The sequence below is a fragment of the Achroia grisella genome, unplaced genomic scaffold (genome assembly GCF_030625045.1).
Source record: "Achroia grisella isolate CSIRO2021 unplaced genomic scaffold, CSIRO_AGI_Agris_v1 utg1241, whole genome shotgun sequence".
Taxonomy (NCBI): Eukaryota; Metazoa; Arthropoda; class Insecta; order Lepidoptera; family Pyralidae; genus Achroia; species Achroia grisella.
Window position 1 is genome coordinate 881,949 of NW_026712604.1, and position 19,467 is coordinate 901,415.

The 19,467-nt window shown below is 36.0% G+C and overlaps 3 protein-coding genes across 4 annotated transcripts; 2 read left to right on the forward strand and 1 right to left on the reverse strand.

The window, feature by feature from the left end:
* Nucleotides 1-359: 359 nt before the first annotated feature.
* On the forward strand, nt 360-1,496 carry LOC131854677 (uncharacterized). The gene has a single exon (XM_059205812.1). It carries the CDS (start codon nt 587-589, stop codon nt 1,253-1,255), a length of 669 nt encoding a protein of 222 aa, XP_059061795.1. The 5' UTR covers nt 360-586; the 3' UTR covers nt 1,256-1,496.
* Nucleotides 1,497-3,636: 2,140 nt separating this feature from the next.
* On the reverse strand, nt 3,637-15,592 carry LOC131854671 (E3 ubiquitin-protein ligase MGRN1). 2 transcript variants are annotated; one of them, XM_059205806.1, is made up of 13 exons: nt 15,261-15,592; nt 14,015-14,133; nt 13,415-13,680; nt 12,938-13,125; nt 12,051-12,205; nt 11,216-11,593; nt 9,660-9,806; nt 9,343-9,465; nt 8,386-8,622; nt 7,849-8,044; nt 5,860-5,999; nt 4,965-5,037; nt 3,637-4,378 (listed from the first exon to the last, which is right to left on the reverse strand). In XM_059205806.1, exons 1-13 carry the CDS (start codon nt 15,346-15,348, stop codon nt 4,260-4,262), a joined length of 2,229 nt encoding a protein of 742 aa, XP_059061789.1. In that variant the 5' UTR covers nt 15,349-15,592; the 3' UTR covers nt 3,637-4,259. The 2 variants fall into 2 exon arrangements, 1 of the variants encoding a protein (XP_059061789.1); XR_009358064.1 differs by lacking the exon at nt 5,860-5,999 and having other exon boundaries at nt 4,359-4,378.
* Nucleotides 15,593-16,121: 529 nt separating this feature from the next.
* LOC131854610 (large ribosomal subunit protein uL16) lies at nt 16,122-19,252 on the forward strand. The gene is made up of 5 exons (XM_059205730.1): nt 16,122-16,192; nt 16,315-16,343; nt 16,429-16,734; nt 18,342-18,504; nt 19,053-19,252. The coding sequence occupies exons 2-5, from the start codon at nt 16,321-16,323 to the stop codon at nt 19,218-19,220; spliced, it is 660 nt and encodes a 219-aa protein (XP_059061713.1). The 5' UTR covers nt 16,122-16,192; nt 16,315-16,320; the 3' UTR covers nt 19,221-19,252.
* The last annotated feature ends 215 nt before the right edge of the window (nt 19,253-19,467 follow it).

The following is a 19,467-nucleotide window of genomic DNA, read 5'->3' on the forward strand; positions in this document are numbered from 1 at the left end:
AAAGTCCTATCCACGGGTTTTCATAAGCGATTTCTTTTTCTTAATTTGAAGACTAGTGAAAAATAAACTTAATGGTTGAGAAATACGGTTAAAATTTCTTTATTACAAATTTATTTTGACAATCAGGTACCACTTTTTTTTTTTTTTTTGGTTCTGTTTTTCCCATTTTAGGGAAATGCAAAAGGACTCAGCCCATACAGCCATTGTCTTCAGTAATATTTTCGTATTTTTTTTTTTTTTTTTCTAATACTTGTCTTCAGTAGTTATATATCTTGAAATGATCAGGTACCACTTACCGTAGATACTACGACATATTGACTGACAGTAGGTTGCAAGTTGTCAGTCTTTGATATGAAAATAGTAATCTGAGTGGCGTCCTTTTCATCGTAGTTAATAAGTTATTTTTCTTATCGAATCAAATCCGCAAATCCAGTCCACTACGAAATATAAGTATGTTTTGATCTCGTGTGTTTTTTCTTAATAAATTGTATAAATGAATCTCTGCTTCGAATAGATACGTCGTATTTATCTTTATAATATATACTTACTATGATTCTGTGGATAACTCAATCCTTGAACAATCAATATGGGTGAGTTTACTTCATCCGATTGTTCCTGGAAAAAAATGGTGATAGCCAAAACAAACAACAAATGGATATCTACTATCAGAACGGACGCTTCAAATTCGGAGGACCTTCTAAATACTAATAATTTCAGTGTAGGAGACGAACAAATGTCTCGAAGATCGGTAAAAACTGAACAAGAAGATCGAAATGTAGAGCCAGATGTTCAGGCCTCTAATGTAGAACCGGAATCAATGTTACAAGAAGTGGATCCACTTTCAATTCCAGCACCACTAATGAGAAGGCGTAGAAAAGGTTCAGTACCTAAAAATGAGACACCAGATGAGAGATCAGCTAGACTGGCTAAGATGTCTGCTTACGCCGCCCAGAGGCTTGCTAACGAATCACCGGAACAACGTGCCTTGAGGTTGAGACGAATGTCTGAATATGCAGCCAAGAGATTGGCACAAGAAACAAGAGAACAAAGAGCCAAGCGGTTGGCTCGCATGTCAGCATATGCAGCTAGGAGGCTCGCAGAGGAAACTCCCGAACAGAGACAAGCAAGATTAGCTAGGATGTCAGCGTACGCTGCCAGGAGGCAGGTTGTGAAAAAAATAATTCATCCCAGCAGTAGTGTTGGCATAGGTCCAATAAATTACAATATATCTGATGTTACACAAGACCAAAGTTGAAATTACATCTCAAGAAGTTTTAAATGAATGAATAGTAATAATTATTATAGATAATTAATAATTAAGCTTTTCTACAGAGTTAACATAAAATATACATAATAGATATAGGTATTTTTACACTTTTTTTGTTTACATAAATGCTTAAATTTAGAATCTTATATTAATTTTATCTTAGTTTGTATTTATTAATAATATTTAACAGTCAATAAGCCTCTGTTTTCTGTAAATAATATTATTTTTATTATCTTCAGTCTTGAAGTGATAGTGTACTATATAATATACAACAAAGAAATAAATAAGTTTTGTAATTGAATTGTTTTTTCATGTTTACATATTTTTATTTAATTTTGGTTCCATTTCATTAAATATTAGATTCATAGGGACTATAAATTATAATGTGGGAACATATCACTAGTATAAAATATATTCTATGAAGTGCAATGGGTTCTGCAATAATGTAATGGAAGTTCCTTACTCAACATTGACAATTGAGACAAACTTCTTAGCATTTTATGGACTCATCATGTAGGTACTGGTTAGACCCAGTATATATATGGTTAGATACAGTATATAGCAGGAAGAAAAACTAAGTAGATCCTAAAACTTATGATGTATATATAGATTTAAGGGGACCCTTTCCAATGTACATCAATAGAGACATTCACAACTCATTATGAGCCGATTATTGGACTTGGACGCTATAGTCCCATCTGTGAGATATCCTGTAATTGATCTCATAGATGGGATGTTAATGTAATTTTAACATGCAGATTACTACAGTTCTAGGCAGGGAAATCAATATCATTATATATGTGATTTTGTCACAAACAAGCATATAATATTACAACATGACACTAATATATGGGTTGGGTTGCCACTAACATGTTGCCACCTTCATGAAGGACTACTGCACAAAGAGCATGGTGTATTGATGCTACCATGGCAGATTGCTGTCATCAGTACAGCGACCATAAAGACCATTTTTATTATTCTTACATATGTATGCGCCAACCCCAAATAATGGGATAAAGGCAAGGCAATGATGATGTATGTCAGTCTAATATGTATTTATAATGTGGGGCATTAGTATCCTGAAATAAAATAAATAATAATATAATGAAACAAAATAAATATATTCTATTAGTCACGACAATGCATAAATATTTAGGATTAAAATTCTGATCAGTCTTATTTTGTTAATTATATAATTTTTTGCATATTACTATTTCTAATTTATTAAATCAAAATCATGGTTTTCTAATAATTTATTGTAATATATTTGAGATTCAATAACAAAGCCAAGGAATGTTCTTATCAGTCTATTTTTACAATCAACTTGCATCTAATTTTTAATACAATAGCAAAGATAAATTTCCTTAAATCTTATATACAAATTATTACAGATCGATTATTTTAACAATATAACATAATATTTTGTATTATTTATTACGTACCCATCATCCATTATTTTGATTCTAAAGTATAAATAATATCAATAAAATTTAAATCTAATATATTACAGGACACAGATAGAGTTAAAATAATATCTATTTATACAATAATAAACATGTCCTTAGATTTTTAGTCTTTAAAATAGTTTAGCACAGACTACTTCAACTTCAGTATTTTTTTTAAACTATGGCTCTTCGGAGTTCAACGATTTTGCCAATGTCAAGGTTGGAACAGACACTGCTTGAATTAGTTAATTAATATCAACACAATTAATACGGAACAGGTATAATATGTACAATAAATTACTTTTTATAAAAAGTACCTCGTTTCATGCCGTCAATTAATACTTAAATATATTGTAAACATATAGTTAACCTAATATTATACTGTTTTAGTGTTCTTTTTCGATTATTTACAACTATACACATCATATAAACGGGATATTTACTATATCAATATTATTTATGGGCTATCGATATTTCAACGCTGTTACAAACGTGATCAACACTATATAATATTATAGAGACAAATATCGTGTTTATAGAATGTGTACTAATATTATATTATCTAGTGTTTATTATAAATAGTAAATATTTCCTATAATATATAACAAAGAAAAAGAGTTCGACCGTCCACTAACACGTGTATTTTTACTGTACCCCCACAATGAATAAGGGCGATTCATTGGCGGAGCTAGAGTTAGTAAAAAAGAAGAAGATAGAAAGTTAGCCACTTTCACTCCTTTTTACGGCGTTTTTAATTTCTAGCCCCCTTCACCTATTGTCCCAAAACTTTATATCGCCATCTATCAACGTCAAGGACGAACGGCGGATGGTGCATGACCATCGCTTTCTAAATATGTTTCTATTATTTTATACTAGTTACTCGCCCCGGCTTGGTACGGATGTACATATATTATATACATATATATAAAACTTCCTCTTAAATAACTCTATCTATTAAAATAAACTGCTTCAAAATCCGTTGCGTAGTTTTAAAGATTTAAGCATACATAGGGACAGACAGCGACAGCGACTTTATTTTATACTAGATAATGATTTGATTTATTATTTAGAAATTCTTCCATAAATATCAGTGTCTCGCACTTATCAAATAGTAAGGACGAGACTCTTAAATAACCTGTAACCTAAAGAATTAAACCTATGGGGATGTACATTAAATATGTAGTATGAAAACTACATAGTGGATTTTATAACTACTATGCCACAGCGGGTAACGCTGACATTGTCTGTTCTGATTTTACTGTAAAATTACTCATATTTGCCGCGTTACATAGTCATATTATAAATAATCAACATTTTAGTGTAACCTTTATATGTCCTTTGCACCATAATATAACACAAGGCGTATAATGTAAGATATATTATATGAACAGTTACTAGAGTTGAGAAATTAAGAAATAATTAACAATTGTCGGTAAGTTCATATAAATTTAATATGGGGGTAAGGGGTAAGCGATGTTATTACACCTGTTTCGGTGAGGTAGCGGCGCTGACCGGAGGCCCGGGCGGCCAAGCGCGGGGGCGGAGCGCTAGCAGGCCGAGTCGGCCGCTAGCGGAGCCCCGGCCGGCGCTAGCAGCTGCCGCGTGGACGACGTCGAACTATACGAGTCGCCCGAAGACCGCACGCTCGACTGGCTTAGTGGAGTTCCTGAAGCAATGTATCGATATTTTATTACTATGGTAGGTTATCCATTTTACCGGAAATATTTACTTGTTTATATAATTACTACTACTTTATATAATTACTTGTTTAAATAAAATAGTTACTTGTTTCAAAATTAATAAACTAGATATATATTTTAAAAAATTGATCTAGACTGTAAAATAAAAAATATGAAGTCGATTTCACTGTTTTTTTGTAATATAAAATCACAAAAATATAAGTAATGTATAATCACTCGTGCGCGTTGCGTGCACTTGAGTGCGTCTTCAGACCGTGTACATTCAAATTGCATGGTTTCAAAAATAACATGGATATACATATAATAAGGATACCTTAAGGGTTGGCACTGTATAATATAAATAACAATGGCTTGTGAAACATGCGCACAAAATACAAGCATATATTAGCTATAGTATGGTATTGTGTGGTTTATAATTAGTTAGGCCGTATAATAATTTGCCATTATTGTGGTATAAATAACTCGTCCTTTTGTCGTATCGTATGCTAATTTGCCACTATTGAGGCTAAAAATCAGTTATTCAGTCATCAATTTTGTCATTCAGTAACATACCAGGAAGTGAGGTGACATGATGCGGCAGGGCCCAGCGTTGTGGAGCACAGTCGGCTACATTGTTCCCATTCTCCTGCAACATATTCAATTATTAACAAATATCCTACGTTTATATTAGGTAAGGGATTTTTATACATTTAATAATCTTCCTAGAGAGCGATTATTCGATGATATTAAATCTCCCGCTAGCTAGAAATTAATGATAAACAGTCAGAACAAAAATCATAGTGTTTCGACTACAAAAATATTATTATTATTTTCCTTCAAGGATCTTTTTACGCTGAAAGTGACGATGATGAAAATATTTTGCAAAAATCTTATAAATTCTGTAGAACACTTTTTCTGATTATTTTAAAATAATTTCAAAAAATAACGATAATGTTAATAGGTCCTTGAGAGAGTTTTTAATAAATTTTCTAATAATACAAATTCATAATTTGGCGTTATCATTACCTACAGTTTGGGAATGACTCGAGTTGGCACGCATTCGCTCCAAGTGTGTATAGTTCTGACTAATTGACAGCTACTCTCCTAAATAAACCCTACCAGGTATCATACTAGGAACGTCATTCACACAAATTCTACCACTAAGATACCACTGCAACATTATTCGACATATACCATTAAAAACATTGTAACTAAATAAATAAATGCTATATTACTGCAACACAAAAATAAAATGACCTTCCAACATAGTTACATGACAAAATGAATGCGCAAATTATAACACAATGAAAGCGTAAAATTGCAAAAACGTACTTTAATACCTACGCAAAAAAGTGCATTTCAAATTAAACATTGACATAGGCCGTTAACTTAGAAACAGGCAATGGCGAGCACAAGAGGCGGATGACGTCACAAATGGGCGTGGCGCGTTGCGAACACACGGACTTACGAGCTTGTGCTTAGGTACGGTCAGTATGGTGGTGGTGGTGTCCTCGGGCGTGAAATAGTCCGAGTCCTCGGCCACGGCCGGAGACTCCGCGCCCGGTCGCGGCTCGCCGCCGCCCGCTGAGTGTTCGTACACCTCGGTATCTGTATTACCCGCCGTCAGACACAGCTTCAAATATTTTAACACTTCATTTGAAGATAGGTCTCGATGTATCTAATATATTAAATTCTCGTGTCACAGTCTTTGTAACTAAACTCCGAGAGGGCGTGACCAATTCTTACGAAATTTTGTGTCCATACTCAGTCGGTTTGAGAATAGGACTAAACTACTTTTCATACCCCTAAGACAGAATGGTGCTACACCTCAAATTTTTGTTTTTATAATTCTGCATTATAATATACATAGAATATAAAGATTTTCTACATTCTACCAACAACCCTTATTTTTTAAATTTAATAAGCGATATTAATTTATATGACAAAACAACGTTTGCCGGGTCAGCTAGTATTTGTATACATGTCGTAACAAACAAAACTTTGCTAATTTACAATTAATACTGTGGTCAAGTAGAGAACATAGTATGCACATGTTTTACCTTTGAATGCTATAAAAATCATATAAAAACTTACACGAGACATGTACACATGAGTACAAATGTTTGTTCAAACTTTGAATATCCGCGTTATATTTTGAAGCTGTCTCTGACTTTTAAAACACACAGTCCACTCCCCGCTGACTGAGATCCTATTATGACTATACCTTAATATATATACTATAAGATACTTTTTCCACTGCTCGCTGACTTGTCATTTGTTGGTTTCTTGAAGAATTATGTCTTATGTTTGTATAAGCTGGTTAAATGTGGGCCAATCAGAAGCATGATCAGCCAATAAATTTAATCATCGAACTACAATCGCTTCTAATAAAAATAAATTATTTAATTAAGTAAAAAAAATCTTATGAATTACGAAAAGAAATCTTATTCTGTTACACTTAAGTAATCTAATGGATTGTTTTATTTGTTTTGTTTTTTGTTGTCATACTAAATACCGATTTATAAATTGTTTCAATGGAGACGACATTAAATAATATTGATATAAAGAAATCAGCCGGTTTTCGTTAGTATAATCGGTATCAGTAATCTGTAAGGATCCATTACCCTAAGGTCGCCTTGAAAAAATAGCTTTTAGCAATAAGGCTATATTTATTATAGTTATACGAATGTATCGAAATGTTTCAGTGTAATTTTTCTCTTTTCTGTATAATGCAAAAAAAAGTATACTCTATCTATATATATTTTTTAATAAATATATGTTTAACCAACAGGGTTAAACATTAATAAACCTAGTTTGTTCATTGATGTGTATTCTCACTTTCTTTCATATTGAAAGCTTAGCTTGTAAGAGAGAAACAACACATTTATAAAGACATTTGCTGGTTTTGTGATAATTCACAAATCAAATCTTCAATTTCATGCTTTCTCAAACATCCTCGCATATTAGAAAAGGATAACACTAGTGTTAGTTTCGGGTTAATATTTTTTATGACTAGCAACACTCACGATATAAAGTAAAAGCTGGTATTATTTAGCGCGTTTATAATTTACCGTACGATATTACCGTGGACGTTTATTATTACACTAATAGCCATAACTTCGTAAGCTATATAAATATACTTCTTTTTAATATTGTAAAAGTTCTTCGATAAACGTTTCTAAAATCTGTGACCATTCACAGTTTACGTTACATTACACCTATTGCAGTAATTTGTACCCCTTCCCTTCTCCCCTCGCCTCTCCCCTGCTATCCTGTACTGGTCACGTTTTAACTTTTATGTTTAAATACTAAAATTGAAATGTGAATGACATGAAATCTCAAAATCCTATTAAAAATGCTAAAACGTAATTAATGGACTGTCCCAATTACTGTTACGGTAAAATCGTACGGCGTCGTGCTACTGTGTGTGTATATCAGAAACGAACTGGATACTGACAGTTGTGCGGGTGGTCCGGCTCGTCGGTGTCGGTGTCGTCGATGTGCGCCAGCGCCGGCGCCGACAGCCGCAGCGCGCCGCAGCCCTCGTACTCGTCACAGCCGTCACACTCGCCACACTCGCCACATTCGCCACAACTTCGCGCGCCTGCCCCCGGCGGACATGGCGAAGTACGGAGGCTGCTACTTTTCAAAATCTATTGCCGACAAAACAAAAATGTACCATTATGACTGTTATTAAACTATAGCAATAAGGTAGCAATATAACAGTTACTATATTGCACATGTATATATAAAGCTGGATAAGTTTCATACAAGCAGGAAGATTCAGGTTTCGAAAAATTTTGTATTTCAGATTTGTTCGAACACGACATACAAAAATTTTGTCACTTAGATAGATGTCGTTGGGATAAGTCAGGTTAGTAATCACTAGGACACCTCAAAACACACGATTAGAAACCACGGTAATCCACTTATAAACAAAAAATATTTCTTACGGAAACAAGTAAACTATATTATAATTAAAAACTTTACTGACCCCATTCGACGGCAACTGTGTCAGTAAAGGCGAGAGTCGTTCGGCGTCGCTGTCCGGCTCGGCGTCCGGATCCGCGTCCGGGTCCACGTCCGGGTCCGCGTCCGGATCAGCATCCGGGCCGGCGTCCGGGCGTCCGACGGACGACGCGCGCTCAGCCCGCAGCGAGACCTCGTCCTCGGAACCCGAGCCGTCCTGCGCGGACCCCACGTCCGTCGGGTAGTCCAAGCTCAATGAAGACTATAACATATATTCGAAAAAATTGTAAAGAATACAAAAAATATTTATTGTAATTAAATAAGTGAATATAAAAAAACTAACGATTATTAAAAATCCTTATTAAAGAAATGATGGTTAACCACTTTTCTCTTCTTTATCTTTATACTATTTTGTATTTAATTTATGTTAATATTATAATGAGGAAGAATTGATTTTGTTAAGAATAAAGAAAACTAAGAAACTAATTTCACTATTTAAAAGCTACCTATGTTATTCCAGAGTAACTATATACATTATATTAATGTATTAAAGTCATTAAGCTATTAAGAAATAAATCAAAAGACTAGCCCAATCAGGCCGGCGTCGACCCCACGTCAGTCAATATTTAGTTTAGTCTTCTCTGAGCCGTATTTGAAAATAATATAAAAACAATGCTTATTAAAAAAACTAGCGCTTACCGTTTTTCTTTGCTTTCACATCTTTACATTACTTAATGATTAGTATTTTAAAGAGGAAGAGTAGATTTTGTTGAATACAGTAATAAAAATACAAGTATATAAAATTTAAATATTCATATAATTTGGTCGATTAAAATTAAAAATTTAGATTCAAGGAATCGGTATCGCAGTTACAGCACTGCCCCGCTACAGAGTAATATTATTTGAAAATTTGATAGTCAATTTAGTCTCCAAGGTTAAAAAACAGACTATACTTTAAAATAAAACAGCTACAATGACTCACTTTAGATATTTTATCTGTGCCGTTGACGTTCTTGTGGTTGTACAGCAGGGGACTGTTGGCAGCCGTCTTCTCTTCGGCTCGCTTGGCCTCCTCTTCTCGCGCCAGTAACACCGACATGCGGAACTGCAACAACATATTAACGAAAAAAATTATTTCTATTACACTATTTACTTATTTTTTATACTGTCTTAGATTGTTCGTCCAAATAAGCTAAAGTATTTTTAAATAGACAAAATTCCATCGTGTTTAATTAGTAATTGTAAAGAATTTTGTGTGTTCAGGCATATGCGACATTAAGAAGTATGACCTAAAATTACCTCAGGTGTGATGGTATGCGCCATGCTTCGGTCGCGAGTACTTTTAATGTCATCCTTGGAGCCGTTTTTGGCCTTCCTACTGCCGCTGCTCCCCAGGCTTGTAGATGAGCTGCGCTCCAGGTTACACCGATTTAAAATTTCTGCAGCCTGGTAATTTAAAGAAGCGATATTGTATAATGTTTCGCAGTAATCTTAAGGACCTTCCTTCAGAGAGCGGCATCTTCCGCTGGTGTGAATTAGTTATCATTATCCCACTATTAGTTCACACAAAGATCTGCTTATAATTTAAGGACTGACTGCAGGTTAATGAACTAAAAAAAAGACTAAAAAATTTTTGGCTACAACCACATGGGATGTGTTCTCTATTCCATTTGACAAAATCTTCAAATTTTTGTTAAGCACAGGTCTGAGTCCTAGTCCTAGCACCACCAACCACCAACGTCGCGGGCAGAACCTGCAAGGCGGTGTCAGTGTCGGGGCTGGCGACAGTACCTGCGAGGCGGTGTCTGTGTCGGGGCTGGCGACTGTACCTGCGAGGCGGTGTCTGTGTCGGGGCTGGCGACAGTACCTGCGAGGCGGTGTCTGTGTCGGGGCTGGCGAGTGTACCTGCGAGGCGGTGTCTGTGTCGGGGCTGGCGACTGTACCTGCGAGGCGGTGTCTGTGTCGGGGCTGGCGAGTGTACCTGCGAGGCGGTGTCTGTGTCGGGGCTGGCGACTGTACCTGCGAGGCGGTGTCTGTGTCGGGGCTGGCGACAGTACCTGCGAGGCGGTGTCTGTGTCGGGGCTGGCGAGTGTACCTGCGAGGCGGTGTCTGTGTCGGGGCTGGCGACTGTACCTGCGAGGCGGTGTCTGTGTCGGGGCTGGCGACTGTACCTGCGAGGCGGTGTCTGTGTCGGGGCTGGCGACTGTACCTGCGAGGCGGTGTCTGTGTCGGGGCTGGCGACTGTACCTGCGAGGCGGTGTCTGTGTCGGGGCTGGCGACTGTACCTGCGAGGCGGTGTCTGTGTCGGGGCTGGCGACTGTACCTGCGAGGCGGTGTCTGTGTCGGGGCTGGCGACTGTACCTGCGAGGCGGTGTCTGTGTCGGGGCTGGCGACTGTACCTGCGAGGCGGTGTCTGTGTCGGGGCTGGCGAGTGTACCTGCGAGGCGGTGTCTGTGTCGGGGCTGGCGACTGTACCTGCGAGGCGGTGTCTGTGTCGGGGCTGGCGACTGTACCTGCGAGGCGGTGTCTGTGTCGGGGCTGGCGACTGTACCTGCGAGGCGGTGTCTGTGTCGGGGCTGGCGACTGTACCTGCGAGGCGGTGTCTGTGTCGGGGCTGGCGACTGTACCTGCGAGGCGGTGTCTGTGTCGGGGCTGGCGACTGTACCTGCGAGGCGGTGTCTGTGTCGGGGCTGGCGACTGTACCTGCGAGGCGGTGTCTGTGTCGGGGCTGGCGACTGTACCTGCGAGGCGGTGTCTGTGTCGGGGCTGGCGACTGTACCTGCGAGGCGGTGTCTGTGTCGGGGCTGGCGACTGTACCTGCGAGGCGGTGTCTGTGTCGGGGCTGGCGACTGTACCTGCGAGGCGGTGTCTGTGTCGGGGCTGGCTATGGCGGGCGCGAGGCGCGGCGGGGGCGGGAGGGGGCGCGCGGGGTGCGGCCCGTTGAGCGCCTCGAGCAGCGACACGGGCTCGTAGCCGGCCGGCACGTGGTCGGCGGGCGTGGCGGGCGCGGCCGCCGTCGTGGTCTCGGCCGCCTTCTGCAGCGCGCGTATCTGCAGCAGCGCGCGGAAGGGCGCGCGGCAGATGGGGCAGTTGTTGGCCTGGTAGCGCAGCGAGTCCGCGCACGAGTTGCACAGGCACAGGTGCCGGCACGGCAGGATCAGCGTGTCGCGCACGTCGCACATGCAGATCACGCACTCCGACCCGCCGTCCTCAGTCTCCTCGTCCGAGCTCGGCTGCCGGAACACTTTCGTTGATTAACTATTTAATTTATCAATACCACGACAACAACGACTCGAATGTTCTCGGAAAATCACAATATACAAATAAAAAATATGTAGCAGTAATCAGAATTAGAACATTAATTATGTTCCAACTTATAATTTAAATTAATTATGCTCAAATTTCCACCACTGGGCGACCACTATTATAAATAACAAAAATAAAAATGGATAGAATTAAACAATTACGTGACTTATGGACTTCAAGAAGTGTAAAACACTTCTTGAACGTTTCAAATATATATCCATTTAAAAATAACCCTCGTTAGCTAATTATTTCATTTCAAACAAAATAAATCGCGACCAATGACTAATCATGAGTAACGAAGCTTTCATGCGTATTATTAAGTAATGGATAATTCAAGACGATTTGATAATATTGATTAACATTTTAATTAATTTGCTGTTTTACCTTTGTGTCCAAGTTCTTGTTCTCAATGCCGTATATTTCCTGCAGTAGGTAACACAATCCATCTACAAATAGCTTTTGTTTGAGTGCCTTCAATACGTATGTACCATCTGAGTGCTTTTCTACAACCGCTATAGTTGTGTGTGATTGCCGTATTTCTGTTAAAACATATTTTACTTACACTTGAAATATACCAGCACCTATAAGTCAGCAAGCAGTTTACTTTCTAAACTGTGTTTTCACTGCCTCATTGTGGGGTACAATAACATAACGTAGTAAAATTACAGGATAAAAAGCATGGCATTTTAGTCCACTATAATGTTTACATATACCATGGGTACCACATAATAATGGAGTTCATGTATATAAGCGAGGGTTACCGTTTATCATTAGGTGCTTATTGTCAGTTTGTTTCACATTCCACTTATATAAACAGAAAAAAATGTAGCTTCCTATTGTTACACTATTGTGAACAACAGTATGTAGACTACATCATAATATATTACTGTTAAGTATAATCTCTTATGATTATAATAATAGTTTCATTAAGAGTTCATGTAATAAAGCTGTGACCTGCACATACTTATTGTAACAACAATTGTGTATGTTTATTAAAAATAAAGACCTTATCTTTTGATTAATTCTGTAACCTTATTTTTTTCTATACTACCTGCCCCCCACAACTTCGTCTGCATCACACTTACTTAACATTTATCATTCCATTTCTTACAATTTACATCATTTCTTTTTAAATTAAAACCTATGTTTTACTTTCGATGTCTAAGCTATATTACTGTAAAGTTTCATCAAAATGCGTCTAGTAGCTTTTGCTACTCTCTAACTTTCGCGTTTATAGTATTAATAAGAGTTACATCTTATATTAGACATACCTTCTTGTCCCTCATCCACAACACAATAAATAGCAATGGGTATGATCTCTCTATCAGGATTGTAAAGCAAGTCCTCCTCAGAATACTTGGAGGGGTCAAAAACGTGTGAGATCTGACAGAACTGCTGATTGGCACCTTTCTTGTAATGATATGTCTGGGAAGTCATTGCAGAGTCACGGGAGTAATACCTATGTTTATAACAATATTTTAAATTAATTATCTCATATTACATATTAAAATAACTGAAAAAATTTAATAGAAAGTTTTTTTTTATTACCAATTTTTACTTTGCTATTAATTTTAATAATAATTATAACCGTGGACAATTCATACAGTGTCATGTAGTATTAGTTTAGATAATACTAGATGGAGCTGTGTGAACTGTCCTGAGATATTATTATTATTATTAATTATATAAACAAATCATTCACTATATTTTACATATATATATAATTTTATACACACTTATATACTCACACTACACCCGATGGAGTAACTTCCTCAGTGCAGAAATAGAAAACGGTTATGGCACATCTTGCATCACAGTCAAATGTGAATTCAATATTGTAATATGTCCCCTTTCCATTACAATCGCCAGCCTTCATTCCATCACTTATTTTGTTATCGGCCAGCTTACCAACCGGTTCCGGACACCGTACAAATCGTAGGGACTCTTTACGAATGTTGACAAGACTTTTAAGGGTCTTAGTTGGTTCATTAGATTGAGGTGGTGGATAGGGAAACTAGAACAGAAAAATTTTGATAAGATATATATGTCTAAACTAGTATTAACAAGAGAAATAACCTGACTTTGTGTGTGTCATTAAAAACTTTTAAAATACTTAACTAGTCTGTGTAAACGGTTTTGGCTAAAAGCTTTTAGACAAAAATAATAGTTTATTAATGGCTTTACAAAATATAACATAAAAAATCTAGGGGTTAAGGGTATTGTTGAATGAAACTAAGGATCCCATTGACAGTTGTTTTGTTAGTATATTCTTGATGAATTTGCCACAATGGGGTGACCTGACCTTGACTGAAATTGAATTGAAATTGCATAATACAATGTATACTTACAGGTGTAGGCCTACTGCCAAGAAAGTTGAGGTCAGCATTCTCTCCAAATAAATAAGCCTCAGGCTGTGGAGTGTCAAATCTTTCACCACCCATTATAAAATGACTGCCAAAGTAGTTACCTAGACAAACATTACAATTAACAATATATTTACAAATAATAATATAATTTCAATAAAGGTAGAATATACTAATGGCCTCTATGGCTTAGCGGTTTACCACTTTACTTTCAATGGTTGCGGGTTTAATTCCTCGCATGGCACAAACATTTGTAATCATGATTATGATTGTTTGTATGTATGTATATATATGTATTTACAAAAAAAAAGCAATATAAATAATCTATTTGTTTCAGTTATTTATTACTCATAACACAAGCTTTAGCTGGTTTAAATTGGGTCTAGATGTCGCTGTGTGAATGGTTCTTAGATTATTATTATTATTATACTCCTGGCAAATAAGGATATACCTTTTGTAGAAGTAAACAGAAAATTTTGGTAATTAAGTATATGAGCCCAGTCATATCCTTTATTGCCACCACTATGATATATAAAAAAAATACTAACCAAATAGAAGAACATACAGACTTATAACATAATCCTCCAATCCTACCTGCACATATTACGCTGACCCCTAATAAATAGGATTTCCTTATCCCAGAAGATGAAGATGATAATAATATAATGCTACATCTTCATGTGCTTTTTATAAGATAAAGGATAACCAAATCCCTTCTTTGTGATACAATAAATGTTTACAACAAATATCTTTAAAATTAATTCAGCTATTTACTTGTGAAAAGGTAACAGATAGGCAAAGAGCGGAAGAGCATTGTTAGTAATGTACTTAACTAATGTTCCTTTACTTAGCAATGTACCATGTATGGTTTACCTATATGCGGCTCCACCTGGGAACCATTCTGATAAATTTTCCACAATGGACTAACTGACATGCCTTGTACCCATGTTATCATTCTCCATTCTCCAATAAAGGCACCCCCATTCCATTATCATCATTAAAAAAAGATAGACACTCATTACTTTAAAAAAGGCGCATCAAGAACACAAAGATTATTGATATATTTTCTGTTCTTTAATTTTTAATGTCAGTACTATTCACCATTGTGCTTAAAAACATCAATTATCAAATTCTACATTCAATTTGGTTTTCATAAAAGATCGATGGCCTTAATAATTAGCGATTTGTCGGACATCACACAAAAGAAAAGATGAAAAATGAAGTCACTTACCCGACCGAGGTGGGTATTTGTAGGCGTGATTTGAAACTACATCTGCCTCCTCGACACCAGCATGCTGTCTACTAGTCAATGCACCCATTTTATTTACTCTAACAACTTATGTTCAATGCTATTTTGTAATAAAGGTACCTATGTAAATAGAACGAAAATAAAGGTGTTTAAAATTTGATGAAATAATTTAACTTCATTTCGATTTGATTCAAAAGCTATAAATTACGCACCAGTGCATATGCAATAAAGTTTAGAAATAAAGAAGTAGAATTTTTATAAAATAACAATTAAATAAATATTACTTCAATGACTGAATGAATACAGTAAATAATTTTTTCTATCATCAAAGACATTGTAATTTGACAAATATGTCAATACTGTGAAATATTTCAGCTGACATTGACATTAGTGTGGAAAAATTGTAGGCGTACAATATTTTAAAATATTATACCTTTAAACTGAAATTCTAAATATCTTATGTACATATGTAAATGCCATAATTGGAAGACCACAAAAATAACAACAAAAGAAACAGAAAAATAAAAAGTAAAAAACAACAAATCACGTCCTCTAATATGACACTACCTCCTTAAGTTAGGACAAATTATCTTGGTCTTACCCGCCCTAAGAAACTTGTAACTTTCCACATTTAAATGTGTTTAAATTATTAAATACATATTATGAAATGAACTAATACTTATTTGCATAAGAAGTTGTGGTAATAATTTATTTGGCCAATTATAATTTTATAATTTATCTATATTTTTGGAATAACTTACCATGTATAGTGATATTCTGACTTTTCGTGATATGTGACATTGAAATTTTTGGAAATAGTAACATTAAGCTTAAAACGTCAAATAGCAAAACGTCATATCGTACATCACTTCGTTGTTTTTTTTTCTTTCAGATTACGGTGTCACTTTGTGGAGGTGCTTATTAATTTTCTTATTTTAAATCTGTTTTAATCTTCATGAACTATTTATATTTTGGTTTGATTTTTTGAAGTATTTATTTGTGATAGTTATTAAGTTTGTTTTGTAATTTATTTCAGATCACAATGGGGCGCCGACCAGCTAGATGGTAAGTTTACAACCTCCAATTTGTTTTGCTTCACGTTAAAGCTAAATATTATATGTGAATATTAAAAATCCTTTGCATATTCCAGTTATCGGTACTGTAAAAATAAGCCGTACCCAAAGTCCCGGTTCTGCCGTGGTGTACCGGACCCTAAGATCCGTATCTTCGACTTGGGTAAGAAGAAGGCGACGGTGGACGACTTCCCACTATGCGTTCACTTGGTGTCCGATGAATACGAACAGCTAAGTTCGGAGGCGTTGGAAGCGGGCCGTATTTGCTGCAACAAGTACCTCGTGAAGAACTGCGGCAAAGACCAGTTCCACATCCGCATGAGGCTGCACCCATTCCATGTCATCCGCATCAATAAAATGTTATCGTGTGCTGGAGCTGACAGGTATTTATATATTTTTTCTGTAATTTAATTCATTTAGACTTGTTTGTATACCTATACTTTGACAAACTATATCATATACATACAATGACCTAAAATTATTAAATTTTCAATCAAATTATTATAACTGATGGAGTTATAGTATAAAAAAAGTAGTTGCACAGTCCAAAGTGAGTTCATTGTAGGTATATTGGATATCCCAAATTGAAATAGACAATCATTTACCTACATGACAAATATTATTAGGTATTTTCATATTGCACAATATATAAGCAATGTAAGAGAGATTAGAAATTGCTAACTCATTGTGTTGTATATGGTGACAATATGAATATGTACATATACCATATCAATATTATAAATGAGAAAGTGTTCATTACTTGTCCGTAGCTCCATTTGCCATTTTCATGACTAAACAACTGAAGCTAACCTTCTGTGATTTATTCATAATTTGTTATTCAAGCATGATTTTATATTCTAAGTGTTCCCAACCCACTCCAGTTTTTGTTTGCCTGTCATACTCTCATACTTCTCTACTATTAGTGTTTGATATTAGAACTGGATTATATGGTTAACAAAAAATGCAGAAGTACCTGAAAAATATTTGCACTTGTTTACACAGAAGGGTGTGATGTTCCAGTACTCACACAAGCACTATTTCAGTGCCTGCTCGCTTCTTGCCAGCAAATACCATATGGTAAGAGCCAGCAGGTGCTAGAGTATCTCGTATGGGTGCCAGTGCACATCATCATTACATTGATGAAGGGTTATCCTTTCCTGGGCAATAAGCCAGTGCCTCAGGGAGCTGGTCCAATACTTAGATGCCTTGTTTCTTCAAACACTTCTATAATTCCATATTTATGAATAACAGAAATATAATTAAAAATTGGTCCTACCATTTTAACCATTGACCCTATTCCCTCGGACCTGTATGCATCACTCATTTGTGACAGAGGAAGGGTGGTCAAGTATGCATATTAAAAACTAATGAATGATAAACAGTATTAAGTTAAAATAATTACTGGAAAAATAGCAGTGAACTTTAAAGCTTGATTTCAATTATGATTATCCTTCTTGTCCTAGGACTTCCATCTCCAGAATATCTAATAGCTTCAAATACAGCTTTAGTATGGATATCATGCAAAATATTTGTTGTAATTTTCAAATATCTTTATTGTAGATTAGGTCATATAAAGTTACTGCAAAAAATATATATACCAAAGTATTTCTGATTTATAAAAACAAACACAATTGTACACAATATGACAAATAATGACTGATATTATAATAGCCTTTATTTACTACTTACTAACAGGCTCTTTATAAAACCTTTTAAGTCTGTCAAATCACATATGTGTTTAGGCAATTTTATTATAAATTGCAGTTTACAAAATATACTTTCTTTCATAAATTTAGTTTTACTTGATATCATGCATGCATGGGTCAGTATGTTGCGGTTGACTACAAAATTTAAACTTTTCAATGATTGTATATAAACATGGGTCATTAAAAAATATACCTACTGGGAACAGTTAATACTTTGTGAGGTCTACAAATAGTTCTGATACAAATAGTTTTTCATTAAAACCTATCTACTTATTATACTTCAGGCTCCAGACAGGAATGCGTGGCGCTTTCGGCAAACCACAAGGAACCGTAGCACGCGTGCATATCGGCCAGCCCATCATGTCGGTGCGCTCAAGCGACCGCTGGAAGGCGCAGGTTATTGAGGCTCTGCGTCGTGCCAAGTTCAAGTTCCCTGGTCGTCAGAAGGTCAGTGATGACTTACAATTAAATCAATAAAATTTAAAATGTATCTTTAGCACACATAAAATTTCTCAAAAGGCACACACAAAATGTGAATGACTAAATTGAAATCTTGCGTGAGCTGCAGCAGCATAAAATAGTTGATTTAGCTTATACACACTGATATTCTGCCATAACCAATACTATTTTAATATTATATTGATTGATGTGGCACAAAAAAAAAACTTTCTTCTATACTTATCATATGCCAAGTGCTGTTGAAGTTATTTTATATTTTATTTTATACAGCTATTCTAAAAATTGTGTCATAAAAAACGATTTTTTTTTAGACTTAGAAGTTTGTAGTCGGTCACTTGGTACCTGAAAATATTAATAATACATATTTTCAGATTCTTGTTTTATTATTTTGAACTAAAAATAATCTAAATAGCACCTTGGTGCCATAAAGTTGTTATATAACCTGCAGTATTATAATTATTATTCATGTTTTTGATGTAAAAAAATTTTACTTATACAAAATATAAATTTTAATAACTACTTGTTTGGTTTTTTAGATCTACATCTCCAAGAAGTGGGGTTTCACAAAGTACGACCGCGATGAGTTCGAGAAGCTGCGTGAGGAAGGTCGCCTGGCCAATGACGGCTGCAACGTGAGGTACCGTCCAGAACACGGCCCCCTCGACTCTTGGAGAAAAGTCCAAACTGAAATCTACAGTGTTTAAGAATGGACTGTAATACATGTTAATGTATAAAATATATTGTTTTATTTGTATCTTTTATATTTAATCCAATGAGCTAGCTAAAGATAGCTCAAGTCAGTTAATTTAGTCCTCCATACCGAGAATGACCTGTGGCCGCTTTTGAGCATCGAGAAAAAAACTTACTTATGATTTTCTTTGTAGTTGTAGAAGTTCTCAGACAAGATATTTTGATTGTAAACTTTCGCAGTTATTAAATTTTAAATGGTTT

Bases quoted from the DNA above. Each gene is read 5' to 3' on its own strand.
- LOC131854610 (XM_059205730.1), top strand. From the start codon at position 16,321: ATGGGGCGCCGACCAGCTAGATG. The intron at 16,344-16,428 runs GTAAGTTTACAA...TGCATATTCCAG, and splicing joins GGGCGCCGACCAGCTAGATG to TTATCGGTACTGTAAAAATA. The intron at 16,735-18,341 runs GTATTTATATAT...ATTATACTTCAG, and splicing joins TCGTGTGCTGGAGCTGACAG to GCTCCAGACAGGAATGCGTG.
- LOC131854677 (XM_059205812.1), top strand. From the start codon at position 587: ATGGGTGAGTTTACTTCATCCGATTGTTCCTGGAAAAAAATGGTGATA.
- LOC131854671 (XM_059205806.1), bottom strand. From the start codon at position 15,348: ATGGGTGCATTGACTAGTAGACAGCATGCTGGTGTCGAGGAGGCAGAT. The intron at 13,681-14,014 runs GTAAGTATACAT...TTTCTGTTCTAG, and splicing joins TTGGCAGTAGGCCTACACCT to TTTCCCTATCCACCACCTCA. The intron at 8,623-9,342 runs GTGAGTCATTGT...TATATGTTATAG, and splicing joins GCACAGATAAAATATCTAAA to TCTTCATTGAGCTTGGACTA.